Source organism: Amphiprion ocellaris, chromosome 8, assembly GCF_022539595.1.
Source record: "Amphiprion ocellaris isolate individual 3 ecotype Okinawa chromosome 8, ASM2253959v1, whole genome shotgun sequence".
In the NCBI taxonomy this organism is placed as follows: Eukaryota; Metazoa; Chordata; class Actinopteri; family Pomacentridae; genus Amphiprion; species Amphiprion ocellaris.
In genome coordinates this window covers 3363469-3382453 of record NC_072773.1, presented here as the reverse complement: position 1 = coordinate 3382453, position 18985 = coordinate 3363469, and the positions used below count along the sequence as shown (strand labels likewise).

Sequence of the window (18985 nt, the reverse complement as noted above, 5' to 3'; positions counted from 1 at the left end):
CAGCAGTAACAGCAGCTAAATATCTAGCTTCTACTGCTGAGAAAAAGATCACATTAGCATGGATTAGCAACCCTGTTACTGTGATTAGAGTAGAGTTAGCAAACAACAAATAAAACATGGAATAAAAATGCTACCATTGATGTGTAAACTGAGCCAATCAAGCCTTTGATAGTTTATTACCTATTATTAATAAATACGGAGCAGAAAATTGTATTTTTTTTGTTGTCCAAACATTTTGAAGCCCAAATGTCCTCCAATTCTGGAATAAGCCTGAAAGTAAAACATCCAGAGATACAGGAAGCAGACAAACAGACACATAAAGATGACAGAACGTTTCCTCCATGCTGTTTAATATTTGGGGCTTCTGCTCTTTCTTTATACAGTGTGGTGGGAGATGGAGTCTAGTGATGTTTATACTGTACACACTACTATTGCCATTAAAATAGTTAATTTACACGACGTTATCTGTAGATATTACTGATGTCCTCCTATACAAGGCCTTGGATGTCCCCAGTGGCGGGACGCTAAAGGACAGGACGTCTGTATACATTAATCATCGTTACATATTGGAGGGAATACAGACATTCAGACAAGGAACGAAGCAGAAAGTGACGATACACATTCAAATATTGTCCAACAAAAACAAAAAAAGTCGCCTGTGTTCCACAAAACAAACTATTCAGCATCGTATGTGTGGTCTAGAGTCAGTCACCACCACGTACTGTACAGTGACAGGAAGTTCAGGTGCATCATGGGACAGGTGCAGGACGCTCCGCTCTTCGTGGCATCGCAGGAAGTTTCACAGGAGTTCTGAGTGGTGAAGGTTCAGTGGATCAAACTTTTAATTACTGCTGGGACCGAAGCGTTTAATTTACCGTCTGAATGTTTGGACGTCGCTGATTAAAGGACGACTAAACGCCCTGAAGGGTTCGTGGTGTGATTGAGTTTTAAACCCTATTAGGACAGAAATAAAGACAGTACAGCCTCTCCAAACACTAAATAAAACACCAGCGGACATCAAACACAGTAAATGACAGAAAGTTTCTGAATAGAGTCCCATGAAGTCCCAGAAAGATCAAATTATTACTTATGCTCACAAAATCAACATTTGCTGCCTTCTTGTATGAACAAAACATGAACACATGTTTACAAAATCCATAAGAGACGTGAAATACACAACATTCAGTATTATCTTGTTGCTTGAAGACAACTTGTGGGCAAATTATGTAAATTATGAGTTTTATGTAAAATATCTGTTACATGAGCAGACCAGTAATAATTAGAGGGTATTTTCTCTTGTATGAACAAGATATTAAATGATGACTTCTGCAAACAAGATAACTTGACAACAAGATATTAACCTGTAGAAACGATATAAGAATTTGTGGAAACAAGATAACTCACAAAACAAGATATTACCTCATAAATACAAGATAATAACTCATAAATACATGATAATAACTCATAAAACTCGTAAATACAAGATATTAACTTGTAAAAACTAGATAACTCATAAAAATAAGATAACTTGTGAGAACAAGATAAAAACTTGTACAAACAAGATACTAACTCATTAAAACAAGATAATAATTCATAAATACAAGATATTAACTGGTCAAAACAAGTTATTAACTTGTAAAAACAACATAATAACTTGTAAACACAAGATATTAACTCATTAAAACAAGATAACTCATAAAACAATATATTAACATGTAAAAACAAGATAACTTGTGAAAACAACATAATAACTTGTACAAACGATATTAACTCGCAAAATCCAGACATTAACCAGTAAAAACAAAATAATAACTCGTAAAAACAAGATAAGTTGTTAAAACAACATATTAACCCGTAAATACAGATATTAACTTGTTAAAACAGGATAATAACTTTTACAAACAAGATAACTTGTGACAAGAAAATAACTCGTATGTACAAGATAATAACTTGTAAAAACCAAGAAAACTTGAGAAAACAATATATTTGTGAAAGCAAGATAACTTAAGAAAACAAGACAATAACATCTGAACAAAAAACAACAACTCTACATATATTCATCACTGTGTTCAACCAGTTTATGCACAATATGAAAATAACCAACATGTTTTAGGACGTCAGAGGCTTCATGAGTCAATATTTCAGGAATCAGGACATAATTTTACAGCCAGAGCCTCGACAAAAAGTACATTTATTAGCACATCTCAACATGATGCTGCTAGCTGGAGTGCATAGAGGTAAAATAAGATGACGCTGCAGGAACCACCAGCCTGAACCTGAACCTGACCCTGACCCTGAACCTGAACCTGAACCTGACCCTGACCCTGACCCTGAACCTGAACCTGAACCTGAACCTGAACCTGACCCTGACCCTGACCCTGAACCTGAACCTGACCCTGACCCTGAACCTGTTTTTATTACGAAACGCTGCCTTCTGACTGTAAACTCACAGAACAGTCCAGACAAACAGCAGGAATCACCGAGGCGGAGGCTGCCTCCCACATTCTCACAGGATTTATGGCTTCTAGTAAAACAGGAAACATTTCAGCCTCCAAACCCACAAAGTTTCACACAGTCGGGAGATGGAAACACAACCGATGCTGAGGGAAGGTGGAGGACGGTCCGTCTCTGATTCAATCTCTTCGTGGCTCTCAGTAATGGACAGCCATTAACATGACTGTCAACTACCCAACCAGACCACTAGCATGAACCCCACCTCCACCTCCACCTCCACCTCCACCTCCACCTCCACCTCCATCTCCACCTCCACCTCCACCTCCACCTCCATCTCCACCAGCAGCACTTCACACGTTATTACTTTGGACAGTTCTTGTGGTCAAACGTAAAGAAATCTCATTCAGGATGAAAGGATACAGCTTTACAGTGACGTGTATGTTAGTGGTGTTTTTAAGGATAAAATGCTAAAACATCATCATATGAGCAACAAAACAATCAGGCAGAACTCAGCGGACGCTTTGGAAACGTTTACAGTCTGAACTTCCAGTAATCACTCAAAATTCATAAAGTGAACAATAGTGCAAAAAATGTCAACCAAAGGATAAAAAATAAATAAATCCTGTATTTCGTCATCAACCGAGAACTCAACAAGTCAGTTGGTGTCAGAACAATTTTGCTGGTTTGACTATTTCTAGTGTTTATAGTTGATTCATGGATGATTGTTTGACTTCAGGCCTCTGAGCACAGCAGTGAAAAAACTACACCTCCAGTTTTGTGGTGTTTGTGTGGTTGTTTTATGTCTCTTTGTGGTTGTTCTGTGTCTCTTTGTGGTTGTTCTGTGTCTCTTTGTGGTTGTTTTGTGTCTGTTGTTGTTTTATGTCTCTGTGGTTAGTAATTTTGTGTCTGTAGTTGTTTTATGTCTGTTTGTGATTGCTTTGCGTTTCTTTTTAGTTGTTTTATGTATCTTTGTAGTTGTTTTATGTCTCTTTGTGGCTGCTTTGTGTCTGTAGTTGTTTTATGTCTCTGTGGTTGTTTTGTGCCTCTTTGTAGTAATTTGTGTCTGTAGTTGTTTTACGTCTCTGTGTCTGCTTTGTGTCTCTGTAGTTGTTTTATGTCGCTGTGGTTGTTTTGTGTCTCTTTGTGGTTGTTCTGTGTCTCTTTGTGGTTGTTTTGTGTCTCTTTGTGGTTGTTATGTGTCTCTGTTGGGTTATTTTATCATTCTTCATAGTTGCTTTGGATCTCTGTATTTTTTGCGTCTCTTTGTGGTTGTTTTATGTCTCTTTGTGGTGGTTTTGAGCTTCTGTTGGGTTACTTTATCATTCTTTGTGGTTGCTTTGTGTCTCTGTATTTTTTTGGGTCTACTTGTATGGTTTTGTGTTTTTTGGTAGTTTCTTTGTTTCCCTTTGGAGCTGTTTTGAATCTCTTTTGCAGTTGTGTTGTCTCTTCGAATTTGTTTTGCTTCTTTCAGTAGCTGTTTTTTTTGTTTTTGCAGTTGCTTTGTGTCTCTGTAGTTGTTTTGCATCTCTTTGGAGTTGTTTTATTTTGCTCTAGCCATTTGCCTTTCTATGTAGTTGTTCTGTCTCTTTGGAGTTGCTTTGCTTCTGATTGTAGTTGCTTTGTGTCTCTTTGTAGTTGTTGTACAGCTCTTTCTAGTCTTTCTAGATATTTTTCTGGTGGACTTAGTTACTACTAACAGTCTCCCTGATCCTGAACCCAGCAGACCTGTTCAGTCCTTCCATGACTTTGTTAGTTGTTCTTATTAAACATCCAGTTTAATGTCTACACAAGATCAGCACAAAGAAGAAATCCAACTTTCATCAAAGTCCTCTCATAAAAGCACAAATTCACACAAAGGAAATACCCTGATTCTAAATGCGATTACAACCCAGATACCTTATAAATGTACATTTGGAGTGTCGGCTATCATGTCGTACTCCGTGTCTAGAAATGCTTTGCAGAATGATTCGTTAAACAAATAAAGTTGATTTATTTGCAGTGACTGACTAAACTCTTGTACGGTGGACTTGAAATACACACTACCAGATAAAAACTACACCACGAGAGCGTTTAGCAGAAATATACAGCACGGATCACAGACTGAGCACAACTCACTTCATTCAGATCTACAGCCAGGAGTCAAACTGAGCCAGTGAGTATCTACAAACAAAGAGTTAGATCATGATTTAGATGAGAGTTAATCACCTAAAGAGGTTTTCTGTAAGTGTTAAGTGAAATGGAGGAAACCCAAATTAAAATCTGTTATTTTACTGATTCAATAGTTTGATAAATTTGCTTCCAATGTTATCTTTATGGTACAAAGACCAACCATATGACTGAGAATTGAAAATATTCCACCCTGAAATATAATCTGCATGTTGTTCTCCCCAACAACTACAAACCCAACAGCAAAGACTGTGATGAAATTAAAATCCCAAGTTGTCATTCCTACACTCGGGTTTCAGCTGTTGTTTACCTTTGGACTGAGCCTGATGAGCTGTTAAAGATCCCATATAGTGAAAATCAGTTCTTCACATCCATTAGCTTCTCTCCTGCTCTCTGTGCTCACACAAACTGCAATGTAATACAGCCAACTTCCCAATAAGGTTGTTCTCATTTACGCGTTTTTCTGTTTTTGTTGTCAGAAAACAGTACAAGCACAAAACAGTGACTGAAACGCAGCTCAGTAGGACTACACGTTAACCAGAAGTCTGCAGCTAAAATGCTAATTTTAAAACGTCTTCTGACAAACTCACCAAACACACAAGTTAAAGACAACGGCTATTTGAATCCTATTTCCACATTGAATTTTAGCTAACAGACTCAATTATTTTCTGTTTGTCTCTGCACTGTCAATCACAGGCGCAGAGAGTGTCTTCTTCCTGAAGGGGGTGGGGACAGCAGCAGCTCAGCCGCATTTAAAGCTACAGATACTAAAACAGCCTGTTCAGAGCAGGAAAAAGCCAGGAGTTATGTCATTCTGAAAGTGAAGCATCTTTGCAGTATTTTGAGGTGGAAATATTTTGGACACATGCAAGACTTTCTTTAAGTTGCTGAAAAAGGGGCACAATATGGGACCTTTAATGCTAAGCTAAGCTAAACACATGCTGGCTAATGACTCATATTTACCATAAGGGTTAATACAGAATTGGAGGACATTCTATGTCATTAAATTTCAAATAATCCATGTACAAAATACTAAAACAAGCAGTTGTGCAAATGTTCTTGTCCTGAGACCAAATCTAAAAAAACAGGAGAAAAGAATGTTTGAAAATACTTTTTAAATACCAAATAAGTCTGGAATTCCCCCATAAAATACCATCTTTCTCTTGTCCCACCCCTCTGATGACCACATTGAATCTCAAATAAAACTGTTCAAATTAACTATTTTGGTATTATTTTTTTCATTAATGTCTCTTGTAACTGTGGGAACATTTTTTAATCAACATAATAATTGAAATAATAATTATTATGGATTGAACGTGTGTCCCACAGCAACCCTGGTAGCATAACCTTTTTAGCTGCTAGAAGAAGAAGAAAACAGTGAATCACATGACAGAACATTGTCAGCCTTGATTGAATGTCTTACTCTACCTCATATTATCAGGATCAGACTCATTCTTCTGACTGTTTTCCATCAGTCAGTTTGTCCTCTTGGTCAGCAGTAACAACTAGCTAAATATCTAGCTTCTACTGCTGAGAAAAAGATCACATTAGCATGGATTAGCAACCCTGTTACTGTGATTAGAGTAGGGTTAGCAAACAACACAGAAAACATGGAATAAAAATGCTACCATTAATGTGTAAGCTGAACCAATCAAGCCTTTGACAGTTTATTATCTATTATTGATGAACAGGGAGCAGAAAATAGTATAAGAGAAGGTTTATTTTTCAAAAATTTGAAGCCCAAATGTCCTCCAATTCTGGAATGACCCTTAAAGACGTGGAAGCGTTGCCCACAATGTTAAACTATTTCTTTCAGTAGAATATATGTGGACTGTAACTGCACAGGGACTGAAATAGAATTAAAAGAAACACATGAGGAGGTTTCGCTGCTGTCATAAAATATGTAGCTCTTGTTTTTTGTTGTGTTATTCAGTTGAATAAATCTGATTTCTGAATCAGTTTTATTTGATTTCTGGAGATTTAATCATGACACTCTCAGGGCAGAAACACAAACAACACACCAAAGGCAGGTACAATCACCAGCTGCCTTTCATTTTCTATGAAAAGCGGCGCTTCGCTCATTATTAGTGAGCTTTTGCCTGCGATGGTGAGAATACTGGGACTGAGGGAAATCAAACAGCTTCTTTCTAAAGTGAACAAAGCAGAAACGTTATTACGTTATTAGCCAGGTATCCGTGCAAATAAAGCTCAACTGTTCACCAAATCCTGAGAAAATCTTCTGAAGAAAATGTAAATAGTATTATGTAAATATCAAGAGTTGACTCACTGAGATGAAGTCAGCTTCCATGAAACACATGCAGAAGAAACGAGTGTAATTAGAAGACATAGTGAAAGGAGCCTGTTTGAACTTTTGGCATCCAGCAAATAAATGAGGGCTTCAGAAGTAGAGTGATCTAACCCACAAAAAACAGAACTGAGTTTTACATTATTTCTCTATCATTTGATGGTCTAGATTTTAGTGGCAAAGTGTTCTAACCCACAACCCAAATATAACGTTACAGGGAATGTTAGACCATTCTACAGGAAGTGGGTTAAACCACTCTGCTTCCAAACCCTTCAAAGATTGTTAGAAATATTTCAAGACTTTTTTTGAGTTTTTGTTGTTTCCACTGTTGGGTTTTGCATCTAGTTTATCCACTGGGAAGGAAGGAATTTCTAAGCAAAATCAAGTGATTGTCACATCCACAATGTTGATCTCTATCCAAGAGTATGAACTGTGATTGAAGTAACTTCGTTTTTATCCTTCGTGACCTGAAAAGTTCAGTTTTTTTCCTCTCAGTGAAGACCAGTTTACGATTGTTGCGACAAAAGAGTAAATAACCGCCACAATGATTGTTTTCTAAAGTTGTAAAATCTTCTACAAAGTCACAAATCTATTGGTTGAACCAGATGTCTGGACACATTTTCTGCAATTTTGGATCATTTTCAAGTCATTTTCCACAAATTTCAAGTAATTTTGGATGATTTTTAAAGCATCTTGGACAAATTTAGTGTCATTCTGCAAATTTTAAGTAATTCTGGATAATTTTTAATCATTTGAGAAAAATTCTGATTCCAGTCATTTAAGACTATTTAGAATCATTTTGGATCATTTTTGAAGCACAATAAGAGTTTGGAAGCAGATGGTCTGACCCACTTTCTGTAGTTTTTGAGAAAAATGGGTTCAAAGTTTTGTGTTTTCAAGAATGGTCTAACATTCATTGTAACGCTATGTTTGGGTTGTGGGTTAGAACACTTTACCACTAACATCTAGACCATAAAATATTACAGAAATTATTTAAAACTCAGTTCAGATTATTTCTGGATTAGACCACTCTGCTTCTAACCCTCTCATGTCATTTTGAAAGTTTTCAGTGATTTTTTAGAAAGTTTTCAGTTAATTCTGAATAGATTTAAGTAATTTAAGTCAATTTTTTAAGTCATTTTGGGAAGATTGTTTTCATTTCTGACAAATATTGTGTAACTCCGGACAAATTTTTTGCAATCGTGGATCATTTTCAACTCATTTTAGACAAATTTCGAGTCATTTTGGATGATTTTTAAAGCATCTTGGACAGATTTAGTGTCATTCTGCAAATTTTCTGTCATTCTGGGTCATTGTTAATCATTTGAGAGAAATTCTGACTGATTTTGGATAATTTTCCAGTCATTTTAGACTATTTTCATGTCATTCTAAACAAATTTTCATAGTTTTGGATAATTTCTGGAAAACATTCTGAAATTCTGGATCATTTTCAAGTCATTTTGGACAATAAGGGTTTGGAAGCAGAGTGGTCTGACCCATTTTCTGTAGTTTTGGAGAAAAATGGGTTCAAAGTTTTGTGTTTTCAAGAATGGTCTAACATTCACTGTAAGGCTATATTTGAGTTGTGGGTTAGAACACTTTGTCACTAACATTTTTTTTATTTTTATTTATTTTTTTTTAATTATCCCTTATTAATCCCACGAGGGGAAATTCTGATTTTCGCATCTCTCCCCAATTGGGGGGGTCAGAGCGCAGGGTCAGCTGCGGTACAGCGCCCCCTGGAGCAGGAAGGGTTAAGGGCCTTGCTCAAGGGCCCAACAGTGGCTGCATCGGGGCTTGAACCTCTGACTTTCTGATCAGTAGTCCAGAGACTTAACCGTTGCGCCACCACTGCCACTAGACCATAAAATATTGCAGAAATTATATAAAACTCAGTTCTGATTTTTTGTGGGTTAGACCACTCTGCTTCTAATCCTCTCATGCCATTTTGATAGTTTTCAGTCATTTAAAAAATGTTTTCAGTTTATTCTGAACAGATTTAAGTAATTTTGGTCATTTTTAAAGTCATTTTGTACATTTTGAAATCATTTTAGGAAGATTTTTGTCATTGCCGACAACTTTAGTGGAATTCTGGGCGAATTTTCTGCAATTCTGGATCATTTTCAAGTCATTTTAGACAAAATTTGAGTCATATTGGATGGTTTTTAAAGCATCTTGGACAAATTTGTGTCATTCTGCAAATTTTCAGTCATTCTGGATGCTGCAGAAATTTGCACCGATTCTAAAATCAGTCAGATGAACAATTCAAGGACAAATTCTTGCTTACTCTGAACCCGGCATAAAGAGAAATAACAAAACAGAGTAAGAGTAGATTGAAAAACCTGACTGGGTTGGCTGTGTTTCTACCCTCAGAACAAACCTGAGTTCTGTCTGTATGTTGTTATTTTCTAATAGCATTAAAATTTTGAAAATCTCAGAGTTCGATGAAAAATGCCTGCAGTTATTAGAAACATGCAAATTTTATATTAGAGTGGATTTTCTCTCAGTCATTGTGTGTAGCTTCTTGTAGCTTAGCTATACATGTACACACTTTTATACATATGCAGTACACAGCAGAAGTGAGTACATCTCAGTGCAATATCTTAAATGTCAAATGATTCACAATTGAATCACCTCTAAAAGCTGCATTACTTCTAGCAAATGAAGCACAATCCCGAAAACCTGTGATCATTGAAAACTAAACGGAGTCCACATGAGACTTCCAATCAGTCTAACTGCATGAACATGGTTAGAAAATGAGCTGTGAGCAGCGAAACCTTGTGAGTTTTGGCCCTATGGGCTGAATCTATCTGCATGTCTGCATCATGGCTCCGCATGGTAAAAAAAAAAAGTAAAAATCTGATTGTGACACTTCACAAACGGAATGGAAAATTATACAAAAAGAACGATGTGTGACTCAAAATCACTGAATATGCAGCTGCAGCAGTCATCAGGAGGTGCAGAAGGAGCCGTAGTACCACTAATCAGAGCCACAGACACAAAAGTGCAGCATAAAACTTTACTGAACTGCATGAAAGGAAACTTGATGAATGTTATGAACACATTCTTTGGTCTCATCTGACCAAAGAATGTATTATAAACACATTCTTTGGTCAGATGAGACCAAGATAAATCTGTCCAGCAAAGGTGTGGATCTGGCCACAGTGAATGCATAGACCTGACAGTGAAGCTCATTTGACAGAAGAACAAATAGCTACTGTTCCAGTTTAAAGTAATGGAGTTACTGAGAGATGATAACGTTTGACATTAAAGCTATATTGCACAGAGCTGTACTCAATATACTGTATTTAATGTACACATTCACCAACTCATGAACAACTGAACATGTCAGAATTGAGAATAGGTTGACATATAATCAAATCTTTAACATTCTCCCTGCATTTAAGAATAAAAAAAAAAACAATCGGTGTCAAACGTCCAAGCATAGATCATTCATTTCAATCAGCTCATCCAGTTTTGTACAAGTCAGTCGTGTTGACGGACATTTAGGTAGCAACAGCAAGGACCACTGGGTGAGACAATGAGGAGCAGGACCAAACAGATTAGTTCACCGGTCACAGATATTAGTCCGAAATGCACGTTTCCCGACCTTGATACTCCTCTCAGCTGCTGACCTTGATAAGAAGTGCAGGACAGGAGGTTCTTTCTCTTCTTCTACTCACCCTGTAGGTATCTTCCAACAACCCACACAGGTGAGGTTTGGTTAAGGACCGTCGAGGTTGCTGATCAGATCCTCCTCTTATATCTGTGAGCCCCCCAGGTCTCCCCCGCCTGCGGGGTAATGCCTCAACCCACCTCCCCTGCGAAGTGAGTGCAGCGCCACAGTGCAACAGCCTCTCAGCAGTGACCCTATGTGGTACATGGGCTGACCGTTGCGGACTGGACCACGACAAAGCCACGCCACCGTTGGCACCACCGGAATGGCCACCGCTAGCAGATCCACTAGGAAGTGACGACTCCAGTAGCTTTTTTGAATTGTCCCAGAATCTCCATCCTTTGCTGCAGCGCCCCCTGTTGCTCCTTGTTCTTTAGGTTCATCCTCGTCATCGTCCTCGTCCTCGTCGTGCACCTCCACCACCGTGACGCCAGCTATCTCCTCACTGGAAGCAGATCTCCTTGGTTGAGATGTATGAGGTTGTTCTACGCCTGGAGATAATCCTGGGCTACTTGGACTTGGCTCAACTGTCTCTGTCTGGGTTGAGCCTGCTGATAGAGAAACTTCTTGCTGCCTGTCCTCAGCTTTAAGGTTTGCAAGTGTTGTCCCACTCTGCATGCCTTCTCCACAGCATCCTGCAAACCTAAGCTCAGCCTGTGTCCCTGCTGATGTCTCTGCTAAATCACACAGATTTCCTTGTGCTGCCTCCCCAGCACCCTGACTTTCCACCTCCTTCCCTTCCACTGAGCCCACCTGTGTCTGCTGCACTTCTTCTACCAGTCTGATCACAGGGGTTTGCACCTTGTCCTCTGTTGCAGAAGCTTCCTTCTCTTGCTTCTCCTTCTCCTGTTTTTCCTCTTTCTCCTCTTCCTCCTTCCTGCCACGCAAAGGACTCTCCATAGAACAGGCCACAGTGGCGGATCGTGGTAAAGGAGGGACCAGCGGTGTTTTAGAAACTGGGATTGGCTCTGTGGCCGTACTCATGACAGTCGCCGTGGTTACTGAAGTCGTGGTGGTAATGGAGTCGAGCTCCTCGTCCCCCTCGTCGGACATCCAGGTGGAGGTGGGGCTGCAGGCCTGGGACCGGAAGGTGCGCTGCTCTGCAATGGTGTCCAGATCAGAAGGATACCCTGCTGTGGCGGGAATGGGGCAGCTCTCCGTCTGAATGCCCATCTCCCTCAAAGGATGTAGGTACAGGTGGTGGTGAGACAGACAAGGGTGGCTCATGCAGCTCACACCTCCCAGACCACAACGAAAAGGTGACAGACGCTCGCCTGTGCACAGCTTCTCATAGGTGGAGGAGTGCGGCATAGTGTGTGGCACAGCGTGAGACAAATTGTGAGGGAAGGAATGAGGTAAGGTGTGGGAGTAGGTGTGAGGCAGAGAGTTAGGCAAAGAGTGGGGCAGAGAGTTGGGTAGAGAGTGAGGCAGAGAATTGGGTAGAGAGTGAGGCAAAGAGTTGGGTAGAGAGTGAGGCAAAGAGTTGGGTAGAGAGTGAGGCAAAGAGTGGGAGAAGGTCTGCGAGTAGGAGTTAAGTAAAGATGCGGTTTCCTCGGATAGAAAGGCGGCTTCCAGCAGCAGGTCGGCCCGGCTGGGAATGCTGCTCTCCCCACAGCACACAAAGCCGCTGTCCTGGGTGCCGTCACCTGAAAGACAAGGAAAATCCGACCCGTTGCCGTTGCGATCCGCCAGCGCCTGATCACTCAACTTGGTGTAGGTGGAGCTCCGAGTCAGAGAACGTGCTGGAGAACCATCACAAGAGCAAGACCCCCTACCTCCTACTGACAGTTTGGGTACTCCCCCAGGACTTTCCCCCGAGACAGATGCTGGTGCTGAACCCCCAACACGGGTGCGACAGCCCGGTATGGCTTCCCCCTCCTTGGCTAATCCGGCCTGGGCCAACTCCATGCTGAGCAAAAGGTTTTCGAGCTTGTGGTTCTGAGTGTTGATGTCCTGGAAGTACTTCTGGACCCCTGCGTCCCCGCTGAGTCCCCCGGCATCGCTGAGCCTGGCACGAACAGTTTCCACAGCCTGTTTGAGCTGCTGGATTTCCTGACGTGCCTCCTTCAGGGCCAGCTGAGCCTCCACTCGGTGACACTCCTCCTCGACCCAGTCCTCCTGCATCCGGTAAAGCCGACCTTTCAGCTCATCTATCTCTGTGTCCCTAAGAGGAAATTGAGAAAATTGTTAGAACCTGGAGAGAGTACTGAACATGAACAAAAAAAAGCAGTAACTTTCTGGATAAGTTTCCTTCTGTCTCAGCATCTCACCTATCCTGCAGTGTGTTGATGGTTTCTTTTAGCCTGGCCCGCAAGTGTCGGATGCACACCTCCTTCTGTTGCAGGGGTGTGAGGTACTGTTCTGGTGGAGGCGGGCGAATCCCATGGTTGTCTGTACATGACGTGTACTTCTGGTGACGTCTGGAACACAAAGGATACCAGCAAATGAAAAGGAATAGAAGGAAGTAATGGTGGCGTCTGAGTGTTTTTTAAGTAAATTAGTTTTTTTGGCATCTTTTGTAAGAAGAGTCGTGCACAATCTCTAAATTCTGAAAACTATCAAGTACCAAAAAATTGACTTGAACACTTTGTCAGGTTTGAAATTTTAGCTTTCCATTTGTTGATCAGATAGTTCTTTATTTACTAACCTAATCTGTGGTTGTGTTTAGACTAGGGCTGGTCCGAATAGCAATTTCTGGGTTCCGGATATTCGGTCCCAACTAATGACGAATATGCCCAAATATTTGACTCGTCTTGAAAATGCGCTTCACCCAGCGGCCGACGAGTGAGTTCTCAGATATTCGGGTCAGCCCTAGTTTAAATCGTATTAGATATTTCTAAACATCTGGTTTCTTGTAGGGCTGCACAGTGGCTTGGTGGTTAGCACTTTCGCCTTGCAGTTAGAAGATCCCCGGTTCACGTTCCCGCCTTCCTGGGAATTTTTCTGCATGGAGTTTGCATGTTCTCCGTGTGCATGCAGGGATTTTCTCCGGGTACTCTGGCTTCCTCCTAGAGTCCAAAAACTTGTTAAGGTTAATTGGTAACTCTAAATCATTCAAAGGGGTGAGTGTGAGTGTGATTGATTGTCTGTATATGTAGCCCGGTGATAGACTGATCAGGTGTCCCCTGCCTTTATCTTGTCAACTGGGATAGACTCCAGCCCCCCTTAACCCAAATGAGAATTAAATGGTGTATAGATAATGGATGGATGGATGGTTTCTTGTAACATATCATGTAAAAGTTGCACTGGATCTACTTTTAAACCTGCTTTAACAGATTTTCTCAGCTACCACGAGATTAGCTTGTTATCATCTTCAAGGCTAACATGCTAACTAACAGTAGCTTGTTGACATCGGTGAGCAACATTCTTTTAGAGTTGTGTTCTTCAAAAGTGCATCCAATGTTCACTCTCTTGGTAACAGGGTTACAATCTTCAGCAACTCCTGATGGAAATCTTTGGTAGCTAAATGTGCCTAAATGCTAATTGCTAACATTGTCTGAGAGAACTTGGCAACATAAGTTGGCTAGGTGGAAGAATACTAACTTTAATTTCACTTGTGAAATGCGAGATGATAAAGTTGTCTTTCACACATGTTAAAGTGTGTTCTAGCTGTGGATCGATAAGCAGCAACACAACAAAGTAGTGAAAGGGATGGATATGACAGGCTATCGCTCATAATATTTCATATCAGTTTAGCTAGACATTACACAAATCAGCCTACAAAGTTCCTGTGATGCTACATGTTTGTGATAATTTATGCTATTTACTATTATTGCTAATGTTCACGTTTTGTGGATGAAGCCATATTGAGTTACGAATCCTGATTCATGATGTTGGGATGTATAGAATTAGCCCGAGTTCCTGAATTGGAATTTCAAGAATGGATGAAAAAAACATCTAACCTGCCACTTATGCTGAAACTTTAAACTGCATCACTACCAGTCTTGTTTATAGCATCTTTCTGCACAGGTTTCCACACCTTCAACAAGTTTTCATGCAGTTCATGACTATCATAGATTCTCGTTAGCCTAGTTAGCCGACTGGTAGGTAAGAAGGTAGATGGCAGCGATAACACTCTGTAGATTTTCTGTACAGATCTTAAGAGTCTGAAGTTTGACACATGCTATGTAAAGTAGAAATTTTCCAACTTTCTCATTCAGCTGTATGTTACAATAGCGATTATTCGGCTGGGTTCTATGAGCTGGGTGATAACTCTCTATGGGTATGTGTTACGTCCTCTGCTGGTCATGTGGTTGGTAATGGACTTTGTAGAGCCTCTCTTTGTCGAAGTGGCTTGTGGAGACTAGATTGTTTACAGCTGTCTGAACACTGAACTCCAGATCCCACCTGGCACTCATCAGGAGTGACTGGCCTGGAGCTCCAGACCTGCTCTCAGTCCTCAAGTTTTATTTAGCAAACTATAAGCACTTGACACTCGTTTGTATTAGTTTCTGTTTGTTGTGGGTGTTACTATTGTGATTAGGGTTGGCTAAAGAGTTCAGTTGTTTTGTTTTTGTTTAGCTAGTTTAAGAACTCTGTTAGTCTTTGTTTGGTTTTATTTGGTTCTTTGATTTAGCAACACTCACCAGCCCTGTTTTCCTTTGTTTGACCATTTTGTGTTACTGAGCAACAAATTGCTTTATTTAACCAATGACATCTGGTTGTTTTTGTTACACCCAGCTGACCCTAGCGGTTGGGTCGTAACAGTATGCAACACTTTTCACTTTCTTCATTCTTAATATAAAAATAGGGATTAATATAACAGAAAGGAAAGATTGAAAATGGACCTTGAATCATTTTTGCTTGGGTGACATTATCACTAAAAAACAAATAACATTAAAACTGGACCTTTTATTATCTCATTTTCTGCAATGAACTTCAATGAAATCATGATTAAATGCGATTATCGGGCTATTAACACAGCCACACTCACTGAGTTAATAAGCCATACAAAGCATAATTTTTCATTTGTTTTGAGATGAGTGCAGTAAATCTCTCTGAGCACACTGAGCTAGAGAAGCACTTCCTCTCTATTTCAGAACAGGCCATGCAGTTTCCGATGTCTCACCCTTTGGTGGGGCTGCAGTCGCTGCCTTTACAAGAGCCTGAGTTGCTGCTGCTGCTGAGGGAGGTGTTGCCATAGGGATCTCTATTGCTGGGCGTGGCCGGAGTCCGCCTGGTCCAAAGCAAGGAGAGACGTGTTAGTCTGTTCCTGGTAACGCCATAAAAAAAACACACTCCAGACACCGAGGGAGCTACTGAGCAACAACATCACGAAACTACTGATCAAAACAGACAAGAATGCAGCAGACGTTAGTCCAGGTACCGATACAACACAGATATGCACAGACTGAGAAACAACCAGCCTTATTACAGTGATGCTTTTTCAACAATTAACATGAAATCCCAGATAAAAATCATAACAAACTAGACACTCAGCGATATAAAAGTAGGAGGCATTCCTCAAAAGAAATAAAGTATGAAACACTTTTCACCAGACTGAAAGAAAAGAGACCAAACACAGAAAAGAGGGAGGGAGTAAAACGGTCAGACTGGGAATGATGGTGTGGAAATGAGATGTTTTCCACAACGAGACGTCATGAAACATTCACAGGAGTGCAAAACGCTCGTCATTCCCATGCTTTAGAGGGTCAACAGGAGGCGGACTCAGGACAGACCGGGAACGAGGGGTGGAGGGAGAGTTTGTCGAGCGGCTGTGTCGGTCTGGAGACTTGGTGGAAGTGTATCCTTTAGTCGGTGACTTGGTCGATGTGTAACCTTTAGTCGGGCGCATTGAGACCATATAGCCTGTCTCCATGGGAACGTAGTCTAGCTCAATGAACCTGCAATAGTCAAACCTGACCAGGCAGAGACAAGAGGGTGTTAAATCACAGAGGACAGCACAGTGGACCAACCCTCAACTACACAACCTGCATGCTGTGAACGTTTGCACATTTAGCAGTAACTCTGACATTAAGCCGCAGTTCGTTACAATATTAACGATATAGTTGACCATTTCTGCCAATATTAATGGAAAATACATCAAATCATCTGTATTACTCTCCTGGTGGGAGGTGCTTAGCTTAGCTTAGCATAAAGACTGAGTGCAAATGGAAACAGCTAGCCTGCCTGACTTTGTACTGGCATTTCCAGGACAACACCATCTCTCAGGTCTATTTAGTGTCAGAAGCACTACAGATTTTTTCAACTGTGACATTATAAATTGTTGCTTTCTTTCTGAACTCTGCCAGGAAAACTGTATTTCTTCTTCTTCTGTTCTGAAAATAACTAAAAGTTACTTTTGAGCTCTGCTCTGTCTCCAGACCATAATTTATAAACCATCATACTGCACTATTTGTTTGCCATTTATGCCAATATTAATGGAAAATACATTAAATCATCTGTACTACTCTTGTGGCGGGAGGTGATTAGCTTAGCTTAGCATAAAGACTGAAAGCAAATGGAAACATCTCGCCTGCCTGACCTTTTACCGGCATTTCCAGGACAACACCATATCTCAAGAGAAATAAGAACTGAACACTGATTTGATGCAGGAATTTTAGCTAAAAAGTTGTTGGGAATAATTATGGATATTGGCACAGACCAGAGAGTAAAAAGCAAGAATTTGGGCACTTCGTGAAGTTAAAGTAAATAAATCCAAATTTGCATCAAAAAAGGGACTTTTTCAAATGATAATGTCCTGCTATCTTATTTTTCACAGGGATTCCATAGGATTTCTTCTTTCTACAGCTCTATAGGAAAATACACTTCAGAAGATTTAGTTTGTGAGTGAGCCAGTCTCAGTATCTGCTCATGATTCCACTCTTTATGCTAAACTAACAGAGGACAGTGCAGTGGACCAACAATGAACTACACAACCTGCATGCTGTGAACGAAAGCACATGTAACTGTAACTCTGACATTATGCTGTAGGCAAATATATCAACAAGCATTCAAACGGTGAAGTGGCCCAGGAGAGGTGTCTCTCTAAAAGCCCTGCTTTAGTAGTCGAGGCTGTTTGCTTTCTTTGGTTTCCCATATGGAGCCTTTCTGTGAAGCAATTTGCAGCTACGAGACCTTTACTGGCAAAGAACATAAAACTAAACCTCACATCATGAAATTGCAAGAGATAAAATGTTCTGAGACTCTCCTGAGAGGAGCAGGAAACAGCGGCAGCATTAGTATTTTTTCATATCAGACCACATGTTGTGTCTCTTTTCAACAAATTAATGAAAGGCTCACATATCCCCTGAATGCGTCTTTTAAAATTTCCATCCAAAATACACAAAGATGGTTCTTTTTTCTATGATTGTATAACATTCCTGTTCTAAATGGGCTGTTTCATTGACTGTAGCTTTAAATGCATCTGAGCTGCTGCTGTCCCCGCCCACTTCAGGAAGAAGACTCTCTGCATCTCAGATTGATGCACAATAGCTAAGCACGAGGCAGCCGATATGAATGAATGCGTGAGACCAGACTTTTCTTTTGCTTCTAACTTTCTTTCTAAGTGATCATTTAACGTGGAAATATCATTAAATTATCAGCTCAGTTGTTTTAAATTCCTCGGTCTGGTAAGTTCGTCAGAGAACACTGTGGTTATAAAATCTGCATTGTAGCTTCAGTGTACAATGTTGTCTAACAAACTCACCATACACGAGTTAAAAACAAAAAAATAACTGCTTGGAGAGAAAATTAGGAACAACAACCAGGTTAGAGCAATGGCTTTAGTTACCAAAGTCATATTCTCACAGCTTCCTAGACAATAAGAAACACATCAAAAAATTGATTTTCACCATACTGGACCTCTCTAAACAAGCTTTTACTCAAATATCTCTATTAAATTTAGCCATCAAAGTCATAATAAAACAGAACTTCAACATCCAACACCTTCGATACAACCTAAAATACAATAATGATGTCTCTATTTGCTTGTAAAGCTGGATGCACTCTGAAAGGACACTCAGGTCAGGTGGGAGGTGATTAGCATAGCTTAGCATTATGACTGAAAACAAATGGAAACAGCTAGCCTGCCCTACCATACCGACATTTCCAGGACAACACTATTTCTCAGGTTTATTTAGTATCAGAATCGCACCAGATTTTTTCAGCTGTGACATAATAAATTGTAATATGACACCACTGCCAAGCTTTCTTTCTGAACTCTGCCAGGAAAACTGTATTTCTCCCTTTTCTGTTATGAAAATAACTATGTTACTATTAAGCTCTGCTCTGTCCTCAGCCCATAATTTAGAAACCAACTTCCTGTGCTACAGTTGACCATTTATTTCAATATTAATGGAAAATACATTCAATCATCTGTATTACTCTCCTGGTGGGAGGTGATTAGCTTAGCTTAGCATAATGACTGAAAGCAAATGGGAACA

General features: G+C 40.1%; 1 protein-coding gene across 7 annotated transcripts in view; it reads right to left on the bottom strand.

Annotated features, from left to right (window-relative positions):
* Positions 1-328: 328 nt before the first annotated feature.
* The window catches only part of snphb (syntaphilin b), a 39715-nt gene continuing 21058 nt past the window's right edge, over positions 329-18985 (bottom strand). For 3 of the 7 annotated variants that reach the window (XM_055012783.1, XM_023293572.3, XM_055012785.1), the window contains 5 exons: positions 16280-16459; positions 15670-15777; positions 12872-13021; positions 2783-12765; positions 329-2740 (listed from right to left, as the gene is read on the bottom strand). In XM_055012783.1, the coding sequence (XP_054868758.1) occupies positions 10686-12765; positions 12872-13021; positions 15670-15777; positions 16280-16459 (2518 nt within the window). In that variant the 3' untranslated portion in view covers positions 329-2740; positions 2783-10685. Of the gene's footprint in view, positions 2753-2782; positions 12766-12871; positions 13022-15669; positions 15778-16279; positions 16460-18985 lie in introns of all 7 variants that reach the window. The other 4 variants (XM_055012784.1, XM_055012786.1, XM_035940649.2 and 1 more) reach the window with 4 other exon arrangements.